Genomic DNA, 17,951 nt, shown 5'->3' with positions numbered 1-17,951 from the left:
TCCCCTCGTCTGTCGTGACCGTGAGTGAATGAGTTGGCTGGTTAGTGAGAAGGAAAGTCGGGAAAGGAAGAGAGGAAGTAAATGTGAAGGAGGGAGAAAGGAGAAAGAAGGAGGAGGAGGAGGAGGGCAGTTTGATCCTTGTAACTCAACGAAGATAAGAGAAAGGAAACGACGCCGTTCTTTGGTTTGTTGTGATCAGGAGTAATCGTTATGAGGGGGGGGGGAGAGGGGGAGGAGGAGGAGGAGGAAGAGGAAGAGGAAGGGAAGGAGGAGGAGTATCAGGGCAGTGTGATTCTTTTTAACTGAACATGAATAAGTGAAAAAAAAAAAACATTGTCAGGCTATTGTTTGTTGTGATGAGAGTAAATGTGAGTGATTCTGAGGAGGAGGAGGAGGAGGAGGAGTGAGGTCAATCTAATCCCTGCAGACAAAATATAAATGAGAGATTCACCGTTGTTCTTTTGTTTGTCGAGATGATAAAAAAAATGAGTGACTGAGTTGATCCATGGAAGAGGGACACGAGACACAGACAGAAGGGGAGAGGAAAGGAAGGGGAGGGGGGAGAGGGGAGAGGAAAGGAAGGGGAGAAGGAAGGAAAGGAAAGGAAAGTGGGGATGGGGGAGAGGAGAGGAAAGGGACGGGAAGGGAAGGAGGGAGAGGAAAGGAAAGCGAGGGAGAAGAGGGGAGAGGAAAGGAAGGGAAGGAAAGGAGAGGAAAGGGGAGGGAAGGGAAGGGGAGAAGGGAGAGGAAAGGAAAGCGAAGGAGAAGAGGGGAGAGGAAAGGAAGGGAAAGGGGAAGGAAAGGAAAGGAAAGGAAAGTGGGGATGGGGAGAGGAGAGGAAGGGAAGGAAGGAGGAGAGGAAAGGAAAGCGAGGGAGAAGAGGGAGAGGAAGGAAAGGAAAGGAAAGGAAAATGGGGATGGGGGAGAGGAGAGGAAAGGAAAGGAGGGGGAAGAAAGGAGAGGAAAGGAAGGGAAGGGGGAGAGGAAAGGAAGGGAAGGGGGAAGGAAAGGAGAGGAAAGGGGAGGGAAGGGAAGGGGAGAAGGGAGAGGAAAGGAAAGTGAGAGGGGGTAGGAGCATAGGTGGGCACGATAACAGAAAACCTTATTCCCGATACCCGATAATGGAAAATCTTATCGGTGATAACCGATATTCGTTAACTGGAGAGACAAATATAGGCGATAACCGATAGTCGATACCCGATAAAAATCCACAATTCCGATACTAGCTAGCGAAAAGTCCGATAGGCGAAAACGATACCATATATATATTTCAAGTAAAAAACATAGATGAATTCAAATTTTCATTATCCGGAGGAGGGGAGAGAAACTCGTAGTGGGAAGAGAAACAAACATTGTAATTTGTTTTGTTAAGATACGGAGGAAGTGTGTGCGAGTTGATTCATGGAAGGAGAACGTAAAAAAAAAGAAAGAAAAAAAAAGACATCCTGTACACGAACATAAACTTAGAGTAGGGAAGAGAACATTGTATTTTTGTTGTTGTTGTTATTGTTGTTGGTGGTGGTGGTGATGAGGGTGGTGGTGATGATGGTGGTGGTGTTTTTTTATTATTATTATTTATTTTTTCAGCACAGAGCAGCTCGAGGGCAACAAGAGGAAAATGTAGAAAAAAAAGCCCGCTAACTGTTGCTCCCACAAAGCGAAAAATATAGAGAGGCCAAAAGAGAGGTCAATTTCGGATGTTAGTAGTAAAGATTAGACGAAAATGGAAAGGGAAAGGAAACACAGACTCGTCCTATACACGTATGCATAAACTTGGTTAAGAGAAGCGAACACTGTATTTCTATTGCTGTTGTTGTTGTTGTTGTTGTTGTTGTTGAGATACAGAGTAAGAGAGCTGAATCATTGGAAGGAAAAGGATAGAGAGAAGCGAACATTATATTTTTGTTGTTGTTTTTGCTGTTGTTGTTGTTGGTGGTGGTGGTGGTGGTATTAGTGATGAGACGAAGAGTAAGTTGATTCATGAAAAGGGAAAGGAAAAATACTCGTTCCATACACGTCCATAAGCTTGTAATGGGTTAGAGAAGCGAACATTGTCATTCCTTTTGTTGTTGTTGTTGTTGTTGTTGGTGGTGGTGGTAGAGGTGTTGATGTTGTTGTTGTTGGTGGTGGTGGTGGTGTTAGTGATGAGACGTAGAGTAAATTGATTCATGCAAAGGGAAAGGAAAAATACTCGTTCCATACACGTCCATAAACTTGTAATGTGTTAGAGAAGCGAACATTGTCATTCCTTTTGTTGTTGTTGTTGTTGTTGGTGGTGGTGGTAGAGGTGTTGATGTTGTTGTTGTTGTTGGTGGTGGTGTTAGTGATGAGACGTAGAGTAAATTGATTCATGCAAAGGGAAAGGAAAAATACTCGTCCCATACACGTCCATAAACTTATAATGGGTTAGAGAAGCGAACATTTTATTTATTTATATATTTTGTCGGTGATGGTGGTATTAGTGATGAGACGAAGAGTAAGTTCGAATGTGTTTAGAGCGAACATTGTCATTCCTTTTGTTGTTGTTGTTGTTGGTGGTGGTGGTGGTAGAGGTGTTGATGTTGTTGGTGATGGTGGTGGTGGTGTTAGTGATGAGACGAAGAGTAAGTTGATTCATGCAAAGGGAAAGGAAAAATACTCGTTCCATACACGTCCATAAACTTATAATGGGTTTGAGAAGCGAACATTTTATTTATTTATATATTTTGTCGGTGATGGTGTTGGTGGTGTTAGTGATGAGACGAAGACTAATTTGATTCATGGAGAGGGAAAGGAAAAAATACTCGTCCTATACACGTCCATAAACTTCTAAAAGGTCAGAGAAGCGAACATTGTCCTTTTTTTTTTTTTTTTTTTTTTTTTTTTGCTGTTGTTGTAGATAAGATAAAGAGTAAGAGATCTAATTCGCGGAAGAGGAAAGATAAGACTCATCCTTTATATAAACTCACGGTGGGGAAGAGATTGGGTGGGTACAAGACGGGTAATTCGTGGAAGGGTAGAGAAAAGAGATCAGAAAGGGGAAGGAGGGAAGAGGAAGGAAAGGGAAGGGGAAGATGGGATTATTATTATTATTATTATTATTATTATTATTATTATTATTATTATTATTATTATTATTATTATTATTGTTGCGATTCACCCACCTTTCCCTAATTCATCTTAACCTAGCCCGTAACCGAATCCTCTTCTTAATATTTTCTCCGTGTATTTCCCGGCTAAAAAACACGTGTGAGTTTAGCCTGATCTAACCTAACCTAATCTTAACCTAACTGGGTAATTATTTTCTAATCATTGTCAGTGAATTTCCCGGCAAAACTTTTATTGGTATTGCCTTCAAACCTAACCAAACCGAAAATCTGCGTGTATTTCTTATCAAACTTAACCTAATCTTAATCTTAACTAACCTAACCAAAAGTACAAGTGAATTTCTTATCAAACCTAACCTTACCTAATCTTAACTAACCTAACCAAAGTACACGTGAATTTCTTATCAAACCTAACCTTACCTAATCTTAACTAACCTAACCAAAGTACACGTGTATTTCTTATCAAACCTAACCTTACCTAATCTTAACTAACCTAACCAAAAGTACACATGAATTTCTTGTCTAACCTAACCTTACCTACCCTTAACCAACCTAACCAAAAGAGTACATGTGTATATCCTAACCTAACCTTACTTTAACTTAACTAACCTAACCTAAACCGGGCCGGGTGCTGAACAACGCCACAATTGGGTGGGTTGGTGACTGGTTAAATGGATTGGTGACTGGCTGGGTGGACTGGATAGTTTGGCAGGCTGGGTGGGTTTGTGACTGACTGGCTGGGTGGGTTAGTGACTGGCTGGGTTGGATGGTGACTGGCTGGGAGGCGAGAATGGATGGCGAGGGCGGCTCAGTATCGGGCAACACACAATATCGACAACGGATACACGGACGCAACAGCACCGCCATCGTTACCAATATCCCGGGATGCACAGCGGCGTTTGTGCATCACCAGTCCATCACGTGGGCGGCAAGTGCGTGAACTGACAAATGAAATCGTTTTAGGCCACATATTTCCGAATTGTAGCATTATTCAGCACCCCGCCCTGTTTAGATTAGGATGCTTTAGGTTAGGTAGGAAGAGGAAGGGGAGAGGGGAGAGGGGGGTGAGGAAAGTAACTTAAATTATGAGTATTCTTTTCTTGTATATGTCGTGTATGTAACTACGTTGGTTGGTACTGTCTAGCACGAGCAGCTCATAACCAAGAGATATTGATTGGTTTGATTGGAAATTGATTGGGGTAGACAACTAGTTTATAGGGAAAGGAAGGGATTGATTGAGTGATTGGGTATTGATTGGGTTCATAGCAAAAGGAAGGGGACTGATTGACTGATTGGGTTCATAGCAAAAGGAAGGGGACTGATTGATTGGGTGATTGGGAATTGATTGGGGTAGACAACTGTTCATAGCGAAGGGATGGGGATTGATCAATTGGGAACTGACTGGGATAGACAACTAGTTCACAGCTACGGGAAGGGATTGACTGAGTGATTGATTGGAAACTGATTGGAATAGACAACTAGAAAGATTCACGCTTAATTCATAAAGGAGCGAAAGGGATTGATTGGGAACTGATTGGAATAGACAACTAGAAAGATTCACGCTTAATTCATAAAGGAGCGAAAGGGATTGATTGGAAACTGATTGGAATAGACAACTAGAAAGATTCACGCTTAATTCATAAAGGAGCGAAAGGGATTGATTGGAAACTGATTGGAATAGACAACTAGAAAGATTCACGCTTAATTCATAAAGGAGCGAAAGGGATTGATTGGGAACTGATTGGAATAGACAACTAGAAAGATTCACGCTTAATTCATAAAGGAGCGAAAGGGATTGATTGGAAACTGATTGGTATAGACAACTAGAAAGATTCACGCTCAATTCATAAAGGAGCGAAAGGGATTGATTGGGAACTGATTAGGATAGACAACTAGAAAGAGATTCACGCTTATTTAGTATCGGTATCGTCATTGGCAGTATCGGCCTTTATTTGCATCATCGGTATCGGCAAGGTGAAAATATGGCCGATACTCAGATACTTTTTTACATTTTCCAGTTTGTGTTATTTTTTTAAAGATTATATGAAGAAAAAAAATGTCTGCATATTATTTATTATTCACACAAAGCAGCTTTCTAGAGAACTGTTATCGCTTGCAGAAGATATTAGTTCACATGGTTGTATAAAAAATGTGTTAATTGTTCGTGATGGATGTTCGGTCTCCTTATTTTAAAGCCCTTCATCCATTTATAAACCCGGATCAAGTCTCCTCGCACTCTTCGTCCTTTTAGAGAACTGTTATCGCTTGCAGCCTGGCTGAAGCCCCGAGGACCGAGGCTGCTCCCACGCCATTGTGCGGGTGTCAGATGCCAAAAGTAGCATATTTTTACTGCGCAAAGCAGGTGATGTCACTTATTGTAACTTCGTGAGCTTTCATATTTATCTATTTGTGTATATATTATGGTGGCAAAACTTACATTACTAGTTTCATTTTTACTAGTGACACGAAATTATGACTGATTTTCACAATAGAATTTCACTCAAATAAGAGAATCAGACCCCACAGAAATATTACCAATGTGTGTATGAACGAATACAAAGATAAGCACATTGATTTAACTCTAGGATGTCTCGTGGATCATTAATGAATAAAAAACAAAATATCTGGATAGAGTACTCTTGAGCCCACTACCGTCTCTCCCGGCACAATAACAGTCCCTCCGCCAAGTTTGTACCACACATTTGGTGACGTTAGGTGCGCCTATTGCGTTTCATGTTCTGAGAGTACCGTCCACTGTTGTAATGAAGGGTTTCTATTCAGGAGAGTGACCGTGGGCCGCACTGAATTCAAGACGAGCATAACACAGACACAGAGAATTCGTGGACGGTTGTGACATAATGGTCGCTTTTGCCTCTCATCAGCTATTTCCAAAGGCCAAAAAAGGAGATCAGTCTGGTTCTAATGCGTGCTTTTCTTAGGTTCATGGTTCAGAAGACAACATAACACAGGGATACACAGAAATCCTAGACGGTTGTAACATAATGGTCGCTTTTGCCTCTCATCAGCTATTTCCAAAGGCCAAAGAAGGAGATCAGTCCGGTTGTAACTAATTAACTGAGCCAAATTTACTTTACATAGAAGCGACTCACTGTCTATATAAACTAACTGAAGGGGACGGTGTAAACTAACAAGACTTAGTTATGTGACTGTAAACTAAGCTAGATGTAATTTTTATATAAGCATTTGTCTGTGTAAACTAACAACGAGAGACTTACCTTATATATATGACTATGTAAACTGGACGAGACTTACTTTATATATAACGTAAGCGATTGTCTGTGTAAACTAACAACGAGACTTTTACTTCATATATTAGTTACTGTCTCTGTAAACTAACTGAACGAGATTGCTACTTACCTTTTCAGCGGTGAGATCTAACAGGTGAGATGCTTAACCTGTTGTTGTTATTGGTGGTGGTGGTGGTAGTGGTGGTGGTGGTGGTGGGATGGAGGGAGGGGGTCACATTAAGCTCAACGGGGTGGTGTGGTGGGATAGGGGAAGGCAGACTATCACATCCTACCCAATGTCAAGGTGTGGAGGTGTGGTCAGGGCGGCTTGCTTGCGACAGTACACCATAGTCCTCAAGTCACCCACGACCCCCTCACATAGTCCTTGCCGCCTCCATGAATTACGAACTGGAAAGGAGAAAACTAATGATAAGTGAATGTAATAGAAAGTAGTAGTAGTAGTAGTAGTAGTAGTAGTAGTAGTAGACAAATAAGAAATGTGATATCATGCAAAATTAGACGAATCGAGGGCTATAATCTTGTTAGTATTAGTAAGGTAAAACTGATAAAAAGGCGTAGTTAGTAGTAGTAGTAGTAGTAGTAGTAGTAGTAGTAGTAGTAGTAGAGAAATAAGAAGTGTGATATGCATAATTAGACGAATCGAGGGCTATAATCTTGTTAGTATTAGTAAGGTAAAACTGATAAAAAGGCGTAGTTAGTAGTAGTAGTAGTAGTAGTAGTAGTAGTAGTAGTAGTAGTAGTAGTAGTAGTAGTAGAGAAATAAGAAGTGTGAGATCATGCAAAATTAGACGAATCGGTAATAATCTAAATAAAATTAGTAAAAAAATTGTATGTTAGTATTATATTAGTAAGGTATTATTATTATTATTATTATTATTATTATTATTATTATTATTATTATTAGTAGTAGTAGTAGTAGTAGTAGTAGACAAATAAGAAGTGTAATATCATGCAAAATTAGACGAATCGAGGGCTGTAATCTCGTTAGTATTAGTAAGGTAAAATTAATGAGAAGGCGTAGTGTGAAGCAGTAAAAAAAAAGTGGACCATGCAAAATTTATTAAGAGCCGCTTCCACAGTCACTTGTTTGTTTTGATCGTTACCAATGGCGGCGATCGACGCCATTGGTAACGATCAACACAAACAAAATGACTGAAAGCGGCCCTAAATCGACGACTTAAATGTGTTCGTATTTGTAAGCGGAAATTAATGTACTATTGCTAAAGGTTAAGGATTTTTTTTTCCACATAATGACTAGTTATATATAAGCAACTGTTCCTTCACTAGAGTCACCAGATACAGTTGCCTTGGGTTACGGGCTTTGTAGAGGTAGTAGTGGAAGAGTAGCGGGCTTTTTTTTATTAATGTTTACTTTTTTGTGCCCTTGAGCCGTCTCCTTTGCTGTAAAAAAAAAAAAAAAAAAAAATGGCGCAGGCAGGTGTTTATAGTGACGCCATCTAGCTCTCCCTCCATAGTCATTAACCAAGCACAAAATGACCGGTTACTATCCCTCTTTCCCCGCAGACAGATAAGAAAGAGTTGCGGAATCAGTTTAGGCGCGCGGACACACACTAATAGTCTATCGACCTTGCCACTCACAGCGACCCGCGTATATCGGACCCCCTGAGCCTGCCGCGAGGGTCCTCCTGTTGGTGATCTATGCGTCATGTCTTCTAATCGATAGTAATAGGCGGCTTTCAGGGGTATGTTAGGTTGGTTTAAAGGTTCTAGGACTCTCTCCCTCTTTCTCACTGTCTCTGTCTCTCTCTCTGTATGTTGGGTTAAGGGTTTCAGGATTGTCTCCGTCTCTGTCTGTCTGTCTCTCTCTCTCTCTCTCTCTCTCTCTCTCTCTCTCTCTGCCTTTTCTTCCCGTTTTCTTCCTCTTTCACGTATTTTTTTCTCATTCCTGCTTTTAACTTTATTTTTCTTCCTTTTCTCTCTCTTTCTCTCTGCCTTTTCTTCCCTTTTTCTTCCTTTTCCCTTATTTTTTCACATTTATTTTATTCCTCTCTCTCTCTCTCTCTCTCTCTCTCCCATGCTTTTCGCTCGTAAATTTGCTGTTCTATCTATGTGTATATTAGAGATGTGCCAATGGTATCAATATCGGCAATATCGGCTTTTAATTGTAGTATCGATATCGGAGGTGAAAATATGGCCGATACTCCGATATGACCCAGCTACAAGTCTGACCTTCCTTTACATATCTTAAGGTGCAAATGGAAACCCACGTACCCTAAACTCAAACCCTGTATAGACTAAATCAGGTAAATACATTAACAAACACACAAAGATACACACAGACCCCCGCAACAAGCCTTAAGGGGCTATTACACTGGGCAATTTTTTCGTGGATCTTGTCAAACCACGATTTCTGCTGGCGTGGTTCTCATATTTCCGTGGTTTTCTGACGCGTTCACGATCTTCCAAAGCTACGGTAGATTTCACCGACGGACGACGGTATTACTCACCATCATCATCAGCAGCAATAACAAGAAACAAATGAGAACCACGCCAGCGGAAATCGTGGTTTGACCGAAGATCCACGAAAAGAGAGGGAGAGAAATAAAAAAAAAAGAGAGAGAGGAAGAAAAGTTAGCACAGTATGACATAAGGGCTAATTTCAAAAGTTCTTATTTAAATATCAACCTCTGATATTTTGATTTTTTTTATTTTATTTCGATTTGCATTTTCTATTCTCTCCAGGTGTAAACGGAAACTCTGCTAAACTCAACTCAAGCTCTATAGTCTATACTAATAACTACTTTAGGGTCGTCGCCCAAGAGTACATACTTGACAAGGCTTTCGTAGGAGTTGTGGGCATTTCCAGGGGTAGCTTTATGACCCTGGTGGTAGTTTGACCCTTCTTCTGTACCATGAACCTAAGAAAACAGATTTGACAAGGCTTTCATAGGAGTTGTGGGCATTTCCAGGGGTAGCTTTATGACCCTGGTGGTAGTTTGACCCTTCTTCTGTACCATGAACCTAAGAAAACAGATCTGACAAGGCTTTCGTAGGAGTTGTGGGCATTTCCAGGGGTAGTTTTATGACCCTGGTGGTAGTTTGACCCTTCTTCTGTACCATGAACCTAAGAAAACAGATCTGAAAAGGCTTTCGTAGGAGTTGTGGGCATTTCCAGGGGTAGCTTTATGACCCTGGTGGTAGTTTGACCCTTCTTCTGTACCATGAACCTAAGAAAACAGATTTGACAAGGCTTTCATAGGAGTTGTGGGCATTTCCAGGGGTAGCTTTATGACCCTGGTGGTAGTTTGACCCTTCTTCTTTACCATGAACCTGAAGGAACATTCATTAGAACCCGACTGACCCCCTCTTTGACCTTTAGAAATAACTGATGTGAGAAGAGAAAATGTCTTATAATGCCGACCTTACAATAACAAACACCTCCTCTACAAGTCCCCTCTTCCCCTACAGGTCTCCATGTGTAAACGGCAACCCTGTTAAACTCAACTCACTCTATACTAATAACAAGGTGAATACAATAAACACCTCCTCTACAAGTCTCCTCTTCCCTTGCAGGTCTTCAGGTGTAAACGGCAACCCTGCTAAACTCTTCTTCTTGGGTGTTTTTTTATGGGGCTAGTTAGGCTGCTGCTAAACTCAACTCACTCTATACTAATAACAAGGTGAATACAATAAACACCTCTACAAGTCCCCTCTTCCCTTGCAGGTCTCCAGATGTAAACGGCAACCCTGCTAAACTCATCTCAAACTCTATACTAATAACTAGGTGAATACAATAACAAACACCTCCTCTACAAGTCTCCCCTTCCCTTGCAGGTCTCCAGGTGTAAACGGCAACCCTGCTAAACTCATCTCAAACTCTATACTAATAACTAGGTGAATTCAATAGCAAACACCTCCTCTACAAGTCCCCTCTTTCCTTGCAGGTCTCCAGATGTAAACGGCAACCCTGCTAAACTCATCTCAAACTCTATACTAATAACTAGGTGAATTCAATAACAAACACCTCCTCTACAAGTCTCCCTCTTCCCTTGCAGGTCTCCAGATGTAAACGGCAACCCTGCTAAACTCATCTCAAACTCTATACTAATAACTAGGTGAATTCAATAACAAACACCTCCTCTACAAGTCTCCCCTTCCCTTGCAGGTCTCCAGACGCAGGAGGACCGGTCTGGCAGCAGCGAGTTCAGCCAGCACAATAGCGACGACGTGCCCATCACCGTCTCGCCCGAACACTTCCTCTCCGAAGCCAACGACCAGGATGAGGCCACGCCGGTGCCTCCCACGCCCGCCCAGCAGAAGCCAGGTGTGTGTGTGTGTGTGTGTGTGTGTGTGTGTGTTTACCTAGTTTTGATTTTACAGGGCCTGGGCTTTACGCTCGTGTGGTCCCGTCTCCGTATCTGCATTTATCCAACTTTTCCTTAAAGCTTTGAACACTCCTCGCCGATACTACATCCTCACTTAGTCTGTTCCAAACCTCTATATTTCTTTGTGTGTGTGTGTGTGTGTGTGTGTGTATTTACCTAGTTTTGATTTTACATGGCCTGGGCTTTACGCTCGTGTGGTCCCGTCTCCGTATCTGCATTTATCCAACTTTTCCTTAAAGCTTTGAACACTCCTCGCCGATACTACATCCTCACTTTGTCTGTTCCAAACCTCTATATTTCTTTGTGTGTGTGTGTGTGTGTGTGTGTGTACCTAGTTTTAATTTTACAGGGCCTGGGCTTACGCTCGTGTGGTCCCGTTTCCATATCTGTACTTGTCCAGTTTTTCCTTAAAGTTGTGCACACTCTTCCCCGATAATACTTCCTCACTTAGTCTGCTCCAAACCTCTATGTTTCTTTGCGGGAAGCTATATTTTTTTTGTTGTCTCTCAAGCATCTTCCTTTTCTCAATTTTTTTACTGTGTCCTCGTGTGTTGCTGGTGTTTCTTACTTCTCTTAGTAGCAACTCCTCGTTATCTACTTCTTCCATTTGTGTGTGTGCGTGTGTGTGTGTGTGTGTGTGTGTACAGGTGGTGGGGGTAGGAAATTTTGTAGTGACGGTGGTAATGATAATAAGGGACAGTGTTGTGGAGATAGTAGTAGTAGTAGTAGTAGTAGTAGTAGTAGAACAAACAGTACCGTAGTTATATTGTAGTGGACTCGCCCGATACGGATCAAAAGCCCCAAAAACGACTCCAATGATGGGGTACCTCTTTAGATACACTGGTAGAGGAGTGGCTTCCCATCTAGCCGGTCACGGGTTCGATTCCCAGCGCCGATAACCCATTCCAGGTCTGGATTATTTTCTCGTGTGTTTCGTGACTCGCAGAAGTCGTGTGGATGGATGGGAAAGTGGAATTCTTGCGATACAATAGCAGTAGTAGTAGGCCTAGAAGAAAAATAGTAGTGATAAGTCATAGTAAAATGGTCTTGAAAGGTAAATCTTGCTAGATGGATGATATACAGTTACTAGTCACGTGTTTCTTTCCCGCCAGTGTCAACCTTCACACCCATCTCTTCCCCTCCAGAGAGTTACCAGCTGCGGCACAACAACCACCTCACCATCGTGCTGGAGGCGCTGGCGAGGGACGAGTCGTTCATGGATGTGACGCTCACCGCCCAGGGACGCTCTCTCAAGGCTCACAAGGTACGGGAGGAGACGATAAAAGAATGAATTCGTACTAACTCTTCTATGTCCCCCAATTCCTTTAAGTACCTTCTTCACTAGACTTCACACTAGACTTATCATTCACAACTTCTAAACACTATCAAGAAATATGCAGGCTTAGTTTCCTTCTAACGTGATTTTTTTTTTTTTTTTTTTTTTCGTTTCTTGGTGTTGCCTGATTGTGTGTGTGTGTGTGTGTGTGTGTGTGTGTGTGTGTACAGATGGTGGGGGGAGGGGAGGAAATATTGTAACAGTGATGGTGGTAATGATAACCATAATAAGGTAGTTTTGTGGAGGTAGTAGTGGAACAAATATGGTCAGCCCCAGTCTGTTATGGCGCAGGCAGGTGCTTATAGTGGCGCGATCTTGCTTGGCTCATGCTGCCCCGCGGAGCTCATATTTGATAATCTTTTAGAGAGAATCTAGACCTGGGGTTGATGGGACAGCATGAGGGTAGTCTTAGGCGGTGACTGAAAAATCCTAACTCATGGCGGGGGGCGCAAGCTGACCACTCAACAGTTAACTTTTCACCCATTCATTATGCAGTCTGTTATTAAAAGCATAGTATCAATTCCTTGTATTTATGCGGTTATGTCGTCCCAAAGAACACAACCAACACTCCTCTCATTTTTTCTTATCCTAACTCATGGCGGGGGGCGCAAGCTGACCACTCAACAGTTAACTTTTCACCCATTCTTTATGCAGATTGTTATTAAAAGCATAGTGTCACTTCCTTGTATTTATGAGGTTATGTCGTCCCAAAGAACACAACCAACACTCCTCTCATCTTTTCTTCTCCCATTCAGTCTGTGTTGTCAGCGGTGAGCTCCTACTTCCGCGGGGTGCTGCGTGACAACCCCTGCCAGCACCCCATCATCATCATGCCCAGGGACGTGCGCTTCGAGGAGCTCTACAGCATCGTAAACTACATCTACAAGTGCGTACTTAAGATTCACAGCTACTTAAACTCTCTCAAGAAATCTCTGCATCTGTTATTCGTCACATCTACTTGATTATTATAAACAAATCTGTGCTCATTATTCTTTACAACTACTTAAACACTTTCAACAAATGTCTGAACCTATTGCTCTTCACTTCTTAAAACTCTCTCAACAAACCTCTGAACCTGTTATTCTTTACAACTTAAACTCTCTCAACAAACCTCTGAACCTGTTATTCTTTACAACTTAAACTCTCTCAACAAACCTCTGAACCTGTTATTCTTTACAACTTAAACTCTCTCAACAAACCTCTGAACCTGTTATTCTTTACAACTTAAACTCTCTCAACAAACCTCTGAACCTGTTATTCTTTACAACTTAAGCTCTCTCAACAAACCTCTTCTCCTATTATTCTTCGCTTTGTTCTTAAACTTTTTCAAAAACCGCTGGACTTATCATTCACAACTTCTAAACACTATCAACAAATCTGCAGACTTCATTTCCTTCACAACTTTTTAACCCGGTAGCAGCGACGGGCCAAATTTGTGGCTTTACCATGTAGCAGCGACGGGCCAAATTTGTGCCATGATAAAAAAGAAAAAGAAAATAGATGATGCATAAACTGATCACAAATGCTTTGATATATATTATGAAATGGTTTGTGTGAGTGACGATTTTTTTCTCATTTTTCTTGCTTAGAGGGACCATTAAGAAACATGATCCCTGCTGCTACCAGGTTAAACTCTTTCAAGAAACCTCTGAACTTGTTTTTCTTGCATTCTTAAACTCCTTCAACAAACATGTAGACCTATTTATTATTCACATCTATTCAAACTCTTTCAAGCAACCCCTTTTCCTATTTTTTTCATTGTCTGACATTTTCTGTACAAGAGCAGTGTTACCAGACTTTTGCTTCTACCTTATTCAGCCTATTTGATTGACTATTTTCTCTTCTTCTTCACACTTCTACCATCCTGAATAAAGGAACAAGGAAAGATGTGACTGACATTTATTTTTGCCATTAAATTTTCTAACAGCACATCCAGTACACTAAATGTTTGATGAGTAGCTAAGGTCACACAGCAGAGGGACCAACATCAAACATAAAACCAGGCCCTTTAACTCTGCTGACCATTCCTTCAGCATTAGAACACATGAACCTAAATCCCTCCATTCTTCATCTCTCTGCATTGGTGGAAAATGGGTTAATGTGTCTATCTACCTATCTACATTTCTATCTATCTATCTCTCCCCTGTGGATGATATAGATAGATCATGCGGTTGGCCAAAGTGACTGAGTTAACGAGAAGAAGATTATGCTTTGGTGAGGAACGCTAACCAAAAGTCCTTAATCCGGTAGCTGCGGGGATCATGTTTCTCAAAGGCCCCTCTAAGCGAGAAAAATAAGAAAAAATCATCACTCACGCAAACCATTTCATAATATATATCAACGCATTGGTGATCAGTTTATGCATCATCTATTTTGGGGGTTTATATCACGGCAAAAATTTGGCCCGTCGCTGGTACACGGTAGAGCCACAAATTTTGCCCGGCGCTGCTACCTGGTTAACCGAGCCACCTGCAACGTCGAAACATTAACCTAAACACCACTTCTTCTGACTACTTCCATACCACACGATCTTGCTGCCTCTTTCCACAACATCAAAGAAATTAGCCATGCACCACAGACTGCCAACCATGTAACCTTTCTTTTCATTTCCTTTCTCAACTGCTTCTTTCCTGTACCAAAATATACCCATCAAGGCATATACACACCATACCAAGAGCTAAAGCACATAATCTTACTAACACTTTTGCTTAAACTACATAATATGACTGCCCATCTTTCTAGCAGCGGAGTATATCTATTAAGTATACATATCCCTTAGTTATGAATATTGGGGAAAGTTGTTAGGTAAGGGACTGAGTGTGCTGTGAGGGAATGCCAGAACAGGGAAAGTTGGAGATGCTGCTACTGTTGCTATCTTCTTGAGGACACAGGCATCAGCGACATAGATAGATAGATTGATCCCTGAAGTCTACCACATCATTAGAGATCTGACTGTCTCTATCATCCACAGGGGAGATATACAGATAGAAATGTAGATAGACACCTTAACCCAACCACATGATCTTACTGTCTATCTTCCACAGGGGCGAGATGACAGTGGCCGCAGAAGACCTCACCTCCCTCCTCAAGACAGCCGAGATCCTGCAGGTGTCTGGCTTAGCCCCCTCAGACTCCTCGGCCACGGTCAACCCCCAGACGGAATCACTACCCTTGGGCAATGTTCGCTCCTCTTCCAACTCCTCCTCCGCCTCCTCCACTAATGTTCCCCCCGTGACAAGGCCCGCAAGACCCCCCAAGGCCCCGTCGCAGAGCCTGTCCACTCCACCCGCAAGACCCAAATCGATAGACAGCATGATCAACCCGGCAGACTTCATTGATGTGGACATGACTTGTGTGAAGGAGGTGAGTTCTGTTGCCTCGTAAAAGGAAATCTTACACACTAGATTGAATTCATTAATTTTATAGCCTCATGAAAAGAAAATTGATGTGCTAGGCTATATTCATTAGTTTTATAGCCTAATAAAAAGTAATGTTAATAGCTAGGTTATGTATATCGACCTGTTTTATAGCCCAGTAAGGAGAAAGTTGGCAAGCTAGGCAGTATTTATTAGCTTTATAGCCTAATAAAAAGTAATGTTAATAGCTAGGTTATGTATATCAACCTGTTTTATAGCCTCGTGAAAAGAAAGTTGACAAGCTAGGTAGTATTCATTAGTTTTATCATACTTTTATAGCCTAATGAAAAGAATTTGACAGTCAATGATATACTTACGGCTATTCATATCTGTCCATTGCCTCAGCCTCCTCAATGCCCAGTGCTGCCAAGTCCTCTTCAACACTCCTCAGAGGCTCATAATGATAACTCTAATACTTTCTCGTGTTTCAATGTGTACTCTACCTCATGTTCAATTCCCCATTCTCAGAGGCTCATAATGATAACTCAAATGCTTCCTCGTGTTTCAATGTGTACTCTACCTCATGTTCAATTCCCCATTCTCAGAGGCTCATAATGATAACTCAAATACTTCCTCGTGTTTCAATGTGTACTCTACCTCATGTTCAATTCCCCATTCTCAGAGGCTCATAATGATAACTCAAATACTTCCTCGTGTTTCAATGTGTACTCTACCTCATGTTCAATTCCCCATTCTCAGAGGCTCATAATGATAACTCAAATACCTTCTCGTGTTTCAATGTTAGGTTGTATTCATTAATTTTCTAGCCTAATGTAAAGAAAGGTTACATGCTAGGTTATGTATATTGACCAGTTTTACAGCCATGCAAGAAGAAAGTTAACATGCTAGACTGTATTCAATAGTTTTCTAGCATAATAAAAAGTAATGTCAATAGCTAGGTTATGTATATTGATCTGTTTCATACCCCCATAAGAAGAAAGTCGACATGCTAGACAGTATTCATTAGTTTTATAGCCTAATAAAAAGCAATGTTAATAGCTAGCTTATGTATGCTGACCTGTTTCATAGCCCCGTGAAAAGAAAGTTGACATGCTAGACTGTATTCATTAGTGTTCTAGCCTAATAAAAGGTAAGGTTACATGCTATTCAACACCCCTTTCAGGAAGTGCTGAGTGGCGGCGAGGACGAGAAGGACGAACCCTCCAGCAAAGAGCGGCGCACCCAACCACCGGACTGTTCCCAGGTGGTGGAGTGCGCCCAGTCCCAGGATGCCCAGCAGACCCCCGAATGCTCCCAGACAACAGACTCCGAAGCCAAAGATGACGACGACACCTCCGATCAGGTCCTGCTGGGCTTTCCAACACCGTACGAACAAAGCTTTGACCAGCCGATGGCCTCCACCAGTTCCCACGAGGCAGAGTTCAGGTCTTTAGGTGTTAAGTCAGATCCAGAAAGAGACTTCAACTCACACTTGTCTAAACCGAACGATAACCCCCAGCCGCTGCAGTGCCCGCATTGTGACGAACAGTACCGCGACGTGGAGAGCATCGACTCCCACCTCAGACTCAAACACCCGTCAAAGCCCAGTTTCACGTGCAAGTGTGGCCGCATCTTTACCAGACAAATACACCACCAAGCCCACACCAGGATGTGCTCCAGCTGCTCCTGAACTGGTTACCAGCGGCTGTGACTGAACACTGAGCCAAGTTTATTAGTGCGCTAATCATGTTATAGTGAGAGGCATTAATGGTTGATGATACAAAACGTACGTTGTATTAAACGTAACTGAATGTTGAAAAACAGTTGAAGAATTAAATTAATTAAATATTAAATCAAAATATTTATAAGAATTTGGGACATTATTTGAATTCACTTCTTTGGGAAGCTGTCACAATTTTGTAACAATAATTTAAGTCCTTCAAACGCAGGCAGGTCATGGCCAGAGGGGCGTGGCACTGCCCAGCGTGTGAAGGCTGCAAGGTAGAGGCTTCTGTTCAGCATGTGGCACCTGGACGTGTACATAGTGACAGGATTAGATATTCTACATGTGTTTTTCATGACTGTGCATTTGTGTGTGCTCTGTGCGTGAGCGTGTATGTGTGCGCGTATGTTTGTGTGCGCGTTTGTGTGTACAATACGTACAGTACATAAAGTTTAAGAGTAATCTATAATTTTCTTTCATCCAAATTGTCTAAGAACTTCTGTAGTGTTTGCTGCTCTGGCCACACACCTGAGAGGGCTGGCTCGCATCTGGACACAACCAAGCCGTTCATCTTCCCACATAGAGATAGACACTGGCATGAAAGGTAACCCCTCCCCAAGACATGAACTAATAGGAAAACAATGTAAAGCATATGCCAGTAACAATTATCAACATCCTTGCTCCTTGTTTTACTCTTTCTCAACTCAAGTTTAGATACATATTCATTACGTAATATGGAAATTATTTAAACCAATGACTACAGTTACTGGGATCCATTCTCTCTTAACTAGAGTTTCCTCAGCCTAAACTCAAATTTTGATAGATATTATTTAAG

The 17,951-nt window shown here is 41.8% G+C and overlaps 1 protein-coding gene and 1 long non-coding RNA gene across 4 annotated transcripts in view; one reads left to right on the top strand and one right to left on the bottom strand.

Moving 5' to 3' along the window:
• LOC127002750 (protein tramtrack, beta isoform-like) overlaps positions 1 to 17,578 on the top strand; it is a 71,372-nt gene extending 53,794 nt beyond the window's left edge. For all 3 annotated transcript variants that reach the window (XM_050868874.1, XM_050868876.1, XM_050868875.1), the window contains 5 exons: positions 10,482 to 10,640; positions 11,847 to 11,965; positions 12,793 to 12,923; positions 15,082 to 15,400; positions 16,577 to 17,578. In XM_050868874.1, the coding sequence (XP_050724831.1) occupies positions 10,482 to 10,640; positions 11,847 to 11,965; positions 12,793 to 12,923; positions 15,082 to 15,400; positions 16,577 to 17,083 (1,235 nt within the window). In that variant the 3' untranslated portion in view covers positions 17,084 to 17,578. The remainder of the gene's footprint in view (positions 1 to 10,481; positions 10,641 to 11,846; positions 11,966 to 12,792; positions 12,924 to 15,081; positions 15,401 to 16,576) is intronic.
• Positions 13,104 to 15,073, bottom strand: LOC127002751 (uncharacterized). The gene is made up of 2 exons (XR_007756505.1): positions 13,325 to 15,073; positions 13,104 to 13,280 (listed from the first exon to the last, which is right to left on the bottom strand). It is a non-coding gene; the product is annotated as an uncharacterized LOC127002751 (long non-coding RNA).
• Positions 17,579 to 17,951: the final 373 nt, after the last annotated feature.

This window comes from Eriocheir sinensis, chromosome 24 (assembly GCF_024679095.1).
Source record: "Eriocheir sinensis breed Jianghai 21 chromosome 24, ASM2467909v1, whole genome shotgun sequence".
NCBI classification, from domain to species: domain Eukaryota; kingdom Metazoa; phylum Arthropoda; class Malacostraca; order Decapoda; family Varunidae; genus Eriocheir; species Eriocheir sinensis.
The sequence above is the reverse complement of the archived record's forward strand: the minus strand, read 5'-3'. Positions and strand labels throughout refer to the sequence as shown.